Source organism: Benincasa hispida, chromosome 7, assembly GCF_027475165.1.
Source record: "Benincasa hispida cultivar pf3 chromosome 7, pf3_genome.v1.1, whole genome shotgun sequence".
In the NCBI taxonomy this organism is placed as follows: Eukaryota; Viridiplantae; Streptophyta; class Magnoliopsida; order Cucurbitales; family Cucurbitaceae; genus Benincasa; species Benincasa hispida.
Window position 1 is genome coordinate 61,600,380 of NC_143484.1, and position 12,876 is coordinate 61,613,255.

Consider the following 12,876-nt stretch of genomic DNA (forward strand, 5'->3'; position numbering starts at 1 on the left):
TCTAGGAAGGTTCCTAGGTAGGGGTGTTACGTCTCCGTCAACTTAAGAACCCCAGCCTAGCCAAAACCCGCCTTAGACAAAAGGTCCCTTATAGATAGATTTAAAATAGATTTAATCTTTTATGCCAACCAATTTAATCCTATTAAACCGATTTTAAAAGATTAATCTAAGTTACTAAACTCTTTAGAACCCTTTGAACTTAGGTCTATCTCAAACCAATTTTAAAACCCTTAAAAAAAAAACTTGAGTTCACCCTAAGTCCACATGTAACTCTTTCTTATTGATTTTAGGTCTAATTTCCTTTTTAACACTTATAAATGGAAACCGAAACCACAATACTAAGCTAACACATGCAAGGCATTCATAACGATTACAAACAACCTAAGTGTCATGCTCAATGTATTGTCTATTCATTGCTACTTCTTTTATATAACACTTATGTAAAACAACAATGAAACAAGCAAAACATACTTCCATTCACCCTTAGACTATAACACTTATAATAAAAGGATGATGCATGATATGCCCTCTGCATGCAAAATATAACTCTTATATTTCATGATGCATGCACATACTTACAAGTAATTTCTTCATGCTCAATTATAACATTTATAATACATGATGCATGAATAATTGCACAACCTAAGGTGGGTTTTAAACTATATGTCAAACACTTTGGTATATAAGCACCATACATCACATGTATAAAAAATAAATGTTGATGAACCGGGTAAGATTGCCTTAAAATCACAAAATTAAATCTAATTATTACAAAGACAAGGAGTCTCTGGTTCAAACAGGTGACCCAGGTCTTGAACCGTCTGGGTGAAGCAACGCATCTCCAACCATCATGTACTAAACTCCCCGCGATCGCCTATACGATAAAACAAACGCTTCGTTCTATCACTTACCAACGTTCCCAGAGCTAAATGATCATTTAGCAAATACTACATGATCGTGTACCTTTTACTAAGCGATGAAGCCTGAGGTACGTGATCGCTTAGCGTGCTCCGCACAACGCCTGCCTTCCACGATCGTCTAAACGACCACGATGCAACAAAGCACCATCGCCTAAACGATTGCTTAACTAGCGCCTCTGTATCATATATGTGCAATCGTGTAGGTACTAATTAAGCGATGAGACTTGCTAACTACACGATCGTTTAACGCGCGCCTTTTACTAAACGATGAGCATCATATGCTCCCACTACGATCATCTACCTCCAACGCCTATGTGATCGGGCAACCAACGCTACGCGATAGAGTAAACGATTTACCCCATCACTTAGCATTAGCTAAACGATCGTTTAGTAAATACTACACGATCATATAGAAAAATCTACATGATCGCTTAGATAAATCCCAACTATTGTTTACCTTAGGCTACACGATACGACCAATGCTTGGTCTTCTTCTTCGTTGAGAACCGCATCTTCATGCTTTGAAACTTCATCACAAATGACTCAACTAACTCAAACTCTTTGAATTACAGACTTGATTGCAAGTTAATTACGTCGCCCAAAAACACAGAGGCCCTTACAAATTAACACTTTGTAATTGAAGAAAAATTTAACTAAAGGCAATTAAACCAGAAACATTCATCAACTCCATCCAAAAATGCACTTAACAATTAAACACAAATGCAGAAACCCACCAAGACTGTAAAATGAAGTTCAAACAGACTTGTAATTTGGAATATCAGAAAAACTTGGCTCTGATACCAATTGAAAAAAATCGTGCTCGAGGATTTCCATGAGCAGCGGAAAGATCATTCCAAATTACAATCATATATGAACTTTATATCTACAGTCATAAACAAAAACATACGGTTATGAAATCATTACAGAAATTACAGCATGATAATACAAATGATCAAAAAGGAACTCTACACACATTTGTAGACTCATCGCCAAGGTCCTTGATCACGAACGCTCGAACACAGCAACCTCGAACGCTCGTCCAACATGACCGCTACACTGCACGAACACCGCGCACTGGAACTCAGTAATTGCCTCGGTCACGAACACCCTAACAGCATGAACAGCCTCCACATAACCTCGATGGTGTCGAGTTGAGTATGACACCACCAAGAAGGCTACCTTGGTATTCTCGGTGTGAGAATCCAGAGGGTGGGCTCTGTGTGGACTTGGTTTGAGGCAGAAGACAGAGGATACAAAAATAAGACTGAACCTATCGTATAGGTCGATGCCCAATCGTTTAGCAAAAGCTAAGCGATCGTTGATCGTCTAGCAAAAGCTAAGCGATCGTTTAGCTCATCGCTTAGCTGCGTGTCTGTCGCCTACAAACACTATATGATCATTTAGCTCGCTCTAAGTTGTCGCTTAGTAAATTCTATTTACTTGACAACTTCTATGAGATTACGAGAGAGAAAATCTCAAGAATTTTTTTTTTCAACCTTACTAAAATTAGGAAAACAATTTTCCTTTTATCTCACAGTTATTATGAAACCACCAATAACCTCCCACTCAATTGGTTATTAGAGAAAAAGAATTAATTATCCAATAATTAATGTTATTATAAATATAAATGATAACCAACTTATTATACTATATTTATAACTTATAATCTTAATATTTCATCTCATGAAACATATAAACCATAGCTCTTTTTCTATTCCATGGTACTTAATGTAAATCTCATTTACATTAATCCTCCACTAGATGTATCTCATACATCATACCAATCATATATCATATATAATCGAATTACCTCTTGTCAATTTGAACATTTCAAATCAACACCAAGAACTGATCCTCAACTGAATCCATTGAGCTACCAAGGGGACCTTATGGACCTATAGCTCGAAGCTCCAATGGTATGTGAATAACTGACTAAACTTTTTAGTCACGAAATCCACCATCCATTAACTGCCAGGCACTCCATTAAAGACCGATAACTGAACTCTCCTTAATATAGATATATTATGTGTCCATCTTAACCAATCAGCAGTACGACAACCCTTCACAAATTGCTCGTAAGTACAACTCGGTCAATAACCATTATGCCCCTGTAGTTACATCTAACTCCTTAAGTACCACTGATCCCTCTAACGAACATAAGTCATAGTCCTACTATGACTGAGTTCTATCTTCCAAAGAGAAGTCGTGGCCACTATGTTCAAGCCTCGGAATCAGCCTTTAAGGGAGCAATCTCTCTACTTATCCCTACTTTGGGAAATGAGTGAATTCCATCTTGTGTAATGAGTTCCCAGCTCCCAGATCAGACAAGTCCCCAAAAAGGTAGACATATTGAGTTGGCGATTTGGCCACTCTCACCCATACTAATCAAAGGACCACCCTCAAAGGTAGGAGTTCCCAAAACATTCAGGATTGAGGTCGTGTCACCTATGGTTGTTTAGGTGAGATGTAAGTCTCTAGTATCAACGACATTATATACAGAGTCTAGTCATCTCGTGGTCTGGTCTTATACAAACTCTTTGTGTAGGACACCCCCGCTCGCACGTCTCTACATGAATGGTCAAGATCTACCATCTTAGTAGTTTACAACACTTACAAATCTCTACAAAGCAGGCCGTATCCATAGTGTCACCAGAATCAGGTATCAACCTTAATCCTTATACTACAGACCTATTTAGGTTATCACTTAAGGTATGATCCACTTGTATATCACATATACATACATATACATGCTTAAGTTCACATAAGATAACCATAGAGCTTTGTTTATTGGATATGAGTAAATGCCAAAACGAAATAACATTTATTTTATTCATTAAACAATGTGTATCATTACAAACAACGAGACTCCGGGAGAATTAGGACACCAATCCCAACAATGTAATTTTACTATCACTCAGCTTGGGATTACTTCGAGTCCTCATGATACAACTTTTTTCAAACATCAGACTTCTCAGGGTATTGTTCTTCTCCTCCTTTATGTTGATCATATGATAATTACAGGTGATGATCCTCATGTTATATTTAATTTGCAAACACTTGGGGAAACATTTTGAGATGAAAGATTTGGGATCACTTAATTACTTTCTTAGCCTTGAAGTGTCATCATATGTTGATGGGTATTATCTGTCTCAAGGGAAATATGCTTCTGATCTCCTAACTCGATGTAGTCTTACTGACTTTACTGTGTCATCAACACCACTAGATCCGAATGTTCGCTTGACTCCGCTTGATGGTGTTCCTCTCGGCGATGCTACTATGTACCGACAACTAGTTTACAGTCTTATTTATCTCACTGTGACCCACCCAAATATTGCCTATGTTGTTCATATTGTTAGTCAATTCATGGCTACTCCCCGGTCTATACATTTTACAGTTGTTTTTCGTATTCTGCGATATGTCAAGAGCACTCTTAGTCATAGATTTCATTTTTCTTCTCAGACATCCTTAGTGTTATCTGGTTGTTTAGATACTGATTGGGCTGGTGATCCCACTGATCGATGTTTCACGCAGGTTATTGCTTCAACTTAGAGGATTTTCTTATTTCTTGGCGAAGTAAGAAGCAAATGGTTGTTTCACGTTCTAGTTCTGAATCTGAATATCGTGCTCTTGTTGATGCTACTTTTGAGTTGCTATGGCTTCGTTGGCTTCTTGCGGATATGGGCGTTCCTCGATCGTCAGCTACTATACTTCAATGTGATAATCGCAATGCTATCCAGATTGCTTACAATGATGTATTCCATGAACGTATCAAATATATTGAAAATGATTGTCACTTTGTTTGTCACCATCTCAAGAGCAACACTCTCGTCTTACAATCTATCACTATTGTCGAACAACTTGTTGATATCTTCCTGAAGGCATTGTTACCGGGTCGTTTCATTTAGCTGCTTCACAAACTCAAATTGGTCTCTACTCTACCACCTTAAGTTTGAAGGAGAATGTTACCATATATATAGATATCGTTTGTTGTAAATGACTCTATTCAAAGGATCCAAAATGTCCATAATTTGATGGTAGATTTCAACATGTCTATTTGACTTTTAAAAGTTCAATTCTATCCTTGACATTTTAAATTGTTTCAAAACAACTGCTCTACTATCCATTAGTCGAGGGAGAGCTTATTCTAGTAAAGTGTGCATTTGTAGATTGTAGGAGAGCAAAATAAAGACAAACAAGGTCGGTTTAGTTATCTTTGTTGATTTTCCAATTTTTTCCTTCACGACTCCATGTACTTATAAATTGGTAATAATTTAATCTCTAAATCTTAATGAGTATCAATTTGATCTTTGTACTTTACAATTTATAAAAATTTAGTTTCAATCGAAAAAAAAATACTATTAAGATTTCATAAAATTTCTTACACATATATAGAACTGATTATGGGTCAAGTTTATTTATAAATTATAAAGACCAAGTCATTATATAATCAATACTAACATTTAAGTTATATGACGATTTTTCACGATAAGAACTAAATTATTACTTTTTTTTTGAAGTACAGGGACTAAATTGGCTATGTTCAAGTTCAAAGACTGAATTATACAAATCTGAGATTACATGGACTAATTGTTGCAAAACAAAGTTTAATGACTAAAGAGTTACTTTAAGAAAGTTAAGTTTGAGGATAAAAAATAATTTTGTTTTATTATAACATAAGTTATGTTTTTTTTTTTTGGTGCCATGAAGGTACCAAGGGACTGCATTTTATTTTCCAGTTCATCATTAAGCTAATATCATCATCATCTCTTAGTGTAGCTTATGGTGTGTTTTGGTTTTTAAACTTTGTATACGTAACGATTTAGCCATTGAACAGTAATTTTAAACGATTTGGTCCCTATATTTTTCAAGTTTATAATAACGTGGTCTTTGAACTTGAGTATACAACAATTTCCTTATGCTTCCAAATTTGTAATGTCATGAAAAATCTCATCAAACTTATATGATATGAGTTAATCTTCATCATTTATAAATATACTTAATCCATAATCTATGTGTGTAAGTAATTTTATTAAATCCCAATAGCATTTTTGCATATTAGGAATTGAATTATTATAAATTGTAAAATACATGAACTGAATTGTTATTTATTGAAGTTCAATAATTAAATTATTACATAATTTGAAGTATATGGACTAAGGTTTATTTGGTCTAATTCAAGTGACTTTTCTTTTCTTTTCTTTTCTTTTTTTTGAGAAAAAATCATTTTAGAAAAACATTGCAACCTTTGACAAATATAGTTTATGAAATAAGTTGGTTGGTACGCGAGTACACACAGAATTTAGTATAGTAAAACGGTAAAGAGACCGAGTATTGTCATCTGAGAATTAGATATTTAATTCTTCTAACTATTAGGAATTCGTCCTAACTTTATTCAGGAGTTTGAAGCTTGTTGACATGCAAATATAAAAATTAGAAGAAAGTTTACTGGCTTAAAAATGTGTCTTCAGGGTGTCGATTTCATTCAGCAATGTAGTGGGTTCAAAAGATTTTCATTCAATCAATCTAATTATTTACCTAGGCCTAAAAGTCTAATATCCATGTTTCCTCTTTTGAGCTCAATCCTTTTTATTCTCTAAAAGTCAATCTTATTTTCATGCAATTGACACAAATTAAGTTTCTTCATGGTTAGCCTCTAACAATTTTCTATCATTGTTAATTTAATATGCTGGTTTCATTTTATAAATCCATTTCTCAAGCAGAATAAAATCCATAATCAACCAAATAGTGATTAAGCACTTAATTGAATAAATCAAGCACGATAAAAGTAAATGCATTCAACATATCTAATTAATTATGAACAATTCACTAACAACATTGAAATTTAATATAACCATATAATATAATTTACCCACTTATGATATTCAGAATAAAATCCTTAAACATGTAATACAAAAGGGTAAAAGGGAGAAAACAAGATAATAGAAAATTGGTCGTCGATCTTATTTTGTCGCCAGCACCGTATCAACGTCCTCTTCTCCATCAACTCCGATTAATCCCAAAGGATCAATATCTGGGAAAACTCTTTAACGACAGCCTCGCTTCTGTGAAATGCCTGAAGTGATCCCCAATCAAACTCCCCTCCAAATGACGACAAAATGGATATTAAATCGGGAAGAATTGTCATAGCACAAATTATCTCCAACAACCAACTAGAATGACCAAATTGATCGATTAAGTTAAAAAAAAAAACTCAACTAATGAACGTATCTTCAAATTATTAGTTCATAGTATTTAATAGCTATCTTTTATACAGTAATTTGACATTAATAAAAATCAGTTTTAATATATAGTAAACCAAACAAACATGTAAATAAAAACATTTTTGAGAGAAGTATTATTTGAGTATTTTTATTTTAAATCGTTTTCATAGAAAGTGTTTAAATGAAAAATGGCTTGGTTGAAAAATATTTTTTTAATCAATCCAAACATGTCTTAAACCGGGAAAATTGTAAAAAATAATCTCTTTAAAGTCTCACATTTCACAACTAGAAATCTCATTAAAATAAATTTTCTTGATGCTTCTCGATAAAGATCGATACTGAGATTTGTATAAGAAGTTGAACTTTTTTCAACATATATCCAAACGATCAATTTTTTTGGTTTTTATCGGTGGAATCTCAACCATGATGAGGATTAATATTAAGATTTTTTATAAATTTGGAAAGATAATTAGTAAATCAATTTAAAAATTTGTGGAAACATAAATTGAGCACATAATATTTGAAAAACTATGTGATTCTCGGTGTTTATTTTACGCAAAATTATATCGAGAAAGAACAAAAGAATCGATAGTTGGATATAAGATGAAAAAGTTATTTTTTATTCAAATATCGGTGTTAATTTCAATTGAGAATGACCATACAAATTATTTTAACTAATTCTAAAAAGAGTGAAATTTATTATATTTGGTCAAATTTCTCTTAAATTATTAGAAATCTATTTGGACCGAGTAAGTAGAGAAAAAAAAATAGTCATTTTTATTTAAACTCATTTTATAAAAATGGTTAGAAAATATTATTTCAAGAACTATTTAGAGTAATCGGAAAAAGAAAAAAAAAAAAAACTTATTTTCAAAATTATTAAACCAAACTCACGCTAAATTGTTATTTTCACCACCAAAGTTTTTGGGACACTTGTGATTTTTAATCCTAAAAAGCCCTAGTTTTATTCTTTCACTTCACGCCCGACGCCCCCACTGGAATCATCTTCGTTGTTCGTTCTCTCCATCTCATCTTACTCTCTCTGACGACCTACAGGCACTCCGGCGTGCCACCAACACCACCGCCAGTCGCATTCTCTCCCATCAGCTTCGCTTCTTCGTTCACTTCACGCCTGACGCCCACAGAAATCATCTTCTTCGTACCTCCGTGCTTTGTAGTTGGTAACTGTCTATTGTTTTTTGGTCTTTTTTTTCCTACTGAAAAACGGATAGAAATGTGTAATAACGACCTGTCTCGTTTCTTGTCCATTCCGATTACAGTCTTGCACCGATCATGGCACTTCATTCACTTCGTCTCCGCCGCACTTTGTCCGTTCTTTCCGCCTTCCACCGCTACACGGCAGTATCTGGTCAAACCAACCACTCTATTTCCTGTCCTTCCGCTCCGTCACTATCTAAGTCTCCTGCTATGATCTCACCAAATTGGCCACTGAGATCGTCGTCAATGGCTTTCTATTCCCGGTCATCATTTGGGAGGAATAACGAAGAAGACAAGATAGGGCCCGATACAATACTATTCGAGGGCTGCGATTACAACCACTGGCTCATCACCATGGAATTTCCTAAGGACCCAAAACCCACCCCTGAGGAGATGGTTCGGACCTACGAAGAAACCTGTGCCAAAGGCCTAAATATCAGGTTTTATTTCTTTTCAACTTTTGAAAAAACTTTTTGAGTGTTAGAACTTACATTCTGCCTCTGTTGCCTCCATACTCTCTAGAACATGAGAGGCGCAACTTCGTTAGAATTGTCTCTTCAATTACTCGTGTTAGTTTTTTGTATTTTGTTGTTCTGATTTGCATTTTCTTTTCTTATTTCTTTATTCTGACTCTAGGTGTTGCTAAGCATACTTTGGGCTTTGTTTTCGAATCCTTCACCCACTACATGTTGATAGGAGATTTATATGGTATTCGCTATATTATTTTGGGATGACTAATTTTGTTCCTCCAGAGTTTTCTGTCACAACACAAATGCTGCAGATATTAAACAATTCCAAACTGTTTTAAATTGAATATTAACGAGTAAACCTGGGTTATATATCATCACTCAATTTCTATTTCAATTTCTTCTATTCTGGCCTCCTAAGTAACACTGTGCCACTTTATCTGTAAGTTTCTTCTTTCATCATCCTAAATCAGATAGAACCTTTTTCCCCCTCATTTTTGGATTGGGGGTGACCAAATGCTTTCTGAAGTTCACGAGAACTTGATGTATTTTTCATAAGAGAGCTGGAAGTTCCATTTCTCTTCCTATGCATTTTTTGTTTTTGTTGGAGTATGTTGGTTTAGTTGATGGAATTATCATGTTTCCCACTGTGGACTGGGGACTGGATCAGAAGTGTCAATGTTAAGTTATTGTAGTTTATATATTTGTAAGGTTACGAGTTCAAGTTTTAATGATACGTCAGGATATTTTTTTCTGGTTTTCTTAACTTTTAGATATTGTATGGCCATGTAACGGTCCTATAATAAGATTATCATGCATAAAATTGGCCTTCAACACCCGTAGGTCTCAAGTTGGTGTATTTTCTGTCTAACTGACCATGGCATGCTTCAAGAGAATATTGCTTTTGTTGCATGATCCTTTTACAATATTTATTCTTTACTATGTTCACACCATTTTCTACCTTTTTCCTTGCATTCAAATTGATTGAAGCTGTGGTAGCTCTAGTATTTTAAGGATACTAATTTGGAAAAAGTGGTGCTTTTGTTTAACATTCTTTCCCCAAACCATGAACAGTGTGGAAGAAGCAAAACAGAAAATGTATGCTTGTAGTACAACTACGTATCAGGGGTTTCAAGCTGTGATGACAGAAGAAGAATCAGAGAAATTTCGCGGTAGTTGTTAATGAAATCTAATTCTATCTTTCAGATGCCATGTTCAATGCTGATTTTCCATATTTCTTTTACTAGGTCTACCTGGTGTTGTGTTTATATTGCCCGATTCTTACATTGATCCTGTAAACAAAGAATATGGAGGTAAGCACATGTTCAAATTGACAAGGACTAAATTTGCTTTTATAGTAAACCAAGTAATATGTCCTGATGAAATTTCACTCTGATACTAAACGTGCCATGGCCTTTGAATTTACAACTTTATTTTGTAATAATCAGGAGACAAGTATATAAATGGAACAATCATACCAAGACCACCACCCATTCAATATGGTGGAAGGCCGGGGGGAAAGTATCGTGATCAGAACAGAAATCCTAATCAACCAAGATATGAGAGGGGACAGAGATCAGCGCCGAATTGGCAAGGCAATCAAGGTAATCCATCCTTCAATCAACAGGGTTCTATGCAAGGAGATGGACACAATTTTGGAGCTACACAGAACTATTCGCCACAAGGTCCACCGCAAAATTATGGTCCCCCAGGGCCTGGAGAAAGGAGAGATCCTTCACCTATGAACAGTTATGCTCCTGAAGGAAGAGATCCCTATCAGGGAGGAAGAGGTCCAATGCCTTCTTATCAAGGAAACTTCAATCAAAGGGGGCAGGGAAGTTATAACCATGATGTGCATGGAAATTATCAGCAGAGTGATTATGTGCCTCCACCAGGCCAGGGTAGTTCTGGTGGTGGTTTTAATCCTGCACAAGGTGGAGCTTACGGGCAAGGTGGATATCATGGTCATGGAACGGGAATGCCTTATGGTCAAGGACAGAGCCATGGATCTTATCCAAGCTCTACTGAAGGTCAAAGATTTTCACAAGGTGACCAAAGAAATATGCAAGGAGAACAACGAAACTACACTTCTGGTGGACAAACATGGAACGACCAAGTAAGGCATTTTAGTATAGTAAACATTATTCTTAAACACACATATATAGTAAACACTAAGGGGGCATTGTTTTGGGTGAGTAGAGTGGGCTACAGTTCACTCTATGTTTGAGCCTCCTATTATAGTAGTTGAAATTTCTAATTATTATAATCCACAATTAGCACATTTAAACTATTTGAAAAACTTCATTGTCTATCATGTTTATTATTTTATAACCATCATCTCTCCTCATTTGTAACCCATACTAAAAATAGTTTGGTCTCTAGACGTAGACTATTATAATTCGGACTAAAATAATATGTTCTCTAAATACAAATTATCATTACCCACAACTTATAATAACTCTGACTATAATAATCAATTTAGCGCTCCAAAGAATCTCAAGCAGTTTGACTCATTAATTTTTCTTATAATATTAGAATTGATAGTCAGTTTATAGTTTCGCACACCTAATGCATACATGAATTTGTTCTTTATTTTTACATTTTAATAATGAAAACTTTTGATTTCTATAGGGGAGATTCTGAGGCAGTCGAGTATTTAATGTGAAGAGATGTTTACAGAAGGTATGGGACATTCCATTCGTCTTGTGGTTTCTTGTAGGAAAACACTTAGGGAAAGGTCTTCGAGTTTGTTCTTGTGAGGATTGTGCACTTCCTTTTGTTGAACCGAATGTGAATTTAAGATATAACCGACGCGAGTAGCTTGCTTCTTCTCCCTCAAGGATGTCGTCTAGCAGAAGCACTTTCTTTATTGCCATGGTAATGATAAGTTTTGCTTTATTGAATACACTTAAGTTTTATAATGCTTAAACTGGTTAATTTCAAAATCATCTAATTATGTTAACGTACTTATTCTGATGTGAATAATATCGACAGAAATCTCAAATCTGAATGTTAATTATTCTCGTTCTTATATTCTCCGTGAAGATTGTGTTGGTGTTTAGTTGTTCTAATGAAGTTTGCTTCTTTTTTTTTTTTTCCTTTAAAAAAAATAGGTTTTAGGGGAGTTTGAGATGAGTTTTGAAATAAGTTTACAAGTGAAATGGTTGGGATTAAATTACAATTTTGATCTTTATGGTTTAGAGAAAGTTACAATTTAAGGTGTGTTTGGTGTGTGATAAAAGCAAAGAGTTGAGTAGAGTTTAGTTGGTAATTATTATCTGGAGAGTTAAATTATCTGCGGAGTTAAATTGTCTGTTTTTGTTGTGTAGAGTTGAGTTGAAGTTAGAGTATCTGATGTAGTTTTTTTGTAAATGAGATTGATTCTTTTTTTTTTTGTTTGTTTTTTTTTAGTTTTATTCTTTGCTATTATTGATTAATTTTCAACTATACACCTATTTTCTCAAATATTTTATGACAAAAATTGGACAATCTCAATTTTTTATCTCAAGTTGTAGGACATGATAGATTATTTTCTATGTATTCTTTTAAAAAATTGTAATAATTCTAATTCTCTTCAATCTGTAAAACATACTACCAAATACATTTCTCAATTACTAATGAATTAGTATGTTGTATGTATATATATTGAATCTTGCTAACTTAACATTATTATTTCACATATCGTACGCATAAATGTTGAATAATTGGATAACTTAATAATTTATGTTTATATAATATGGATCGTATATCTGGAATTGAAATTGTACATAGGATAATTACCTTCCATTTGATAATGATGGTGAGAAATGTGATAGTGTAGTTTAGTAACATTGCTCTAAAGATAAAAAAAATAATATCAATTGATTGAACATGTGACTGTTTAAAAAAAAAATTACAAAATATGTTTTTTTGGGTTGAAATATTAGGTGGTCAGTTTAGTAGGTTTGAGCAAGTAGGTGTGTATAGTACCATAGCTGTTTCTCTTGTGGTACAGTTAAGAGGTTTGTTTTTTGTATGTTCGTGCCTATTATATCAATTAGGCCATATCTA

At 34.3% G+C, this 12,876-nt stretch overlaps 1 protein-coding gene across 1 annotated transcript; it reads left to right on the top strand.

Moving 5' to 3' along the window:
• The first annotated feature begins 8,043 nt into the window (after window positions 1-8,043).
• MORF1 (multiple organellar RNA editing factor) lies at window positions 8,044-11,859 on the top strand. Its single transcript, XM_039021965.2, has 6 exons — window positions 8,044-8,322; window positions 8,422-8,799; window positions 9,901-9,998; window positions 10,074-10,139; window positions 10,275-10,942; window positions 11,458-11,859. The coding sequence occupies exons 2-6, from the start codon at window positions 8,435-8,437 to the stop codon at window positions 11,467-11,469; spliced, it is 1,209 nt and encodes a 402-aa protein (XP_038877893.2). The 5' UTR covers window positions 8,044-8,322; window positions 8,422-8,434; the 3' UTR covers window positions 11,470-11,859.
• Window positions 11,860-12,876: the final 1,017 nt, after the last annotated feature.

What these genes read in the sequence shown, in the direction of transcription:
- MORF1 (XM_039021965.2), top strand. Translation starts at nt 8,435, where the DNA reads ATGGCACTTCATTCACTTCGTCTCCGCCGCACTTTGTCCGTTCTTTCC. An exon ending in GCCAAAGGCCTAAATATCAG is followed by an intron (nt 8,800 to 9,900) that starts GTTTTATTTCTT and finishes AACCATGAACAG; the next exon opens with TGTGGAAGAAGCAAAACAGA. An exon ending in AGAATCAGAGAAATTTCGCG is followed by an intron (nt 9,999 to 10,073) that starts GTAGTTGTTAAT and finishes TTCTTTTACTAG; the next exon opens with GTCTACCTGGTGTTGTGTTT.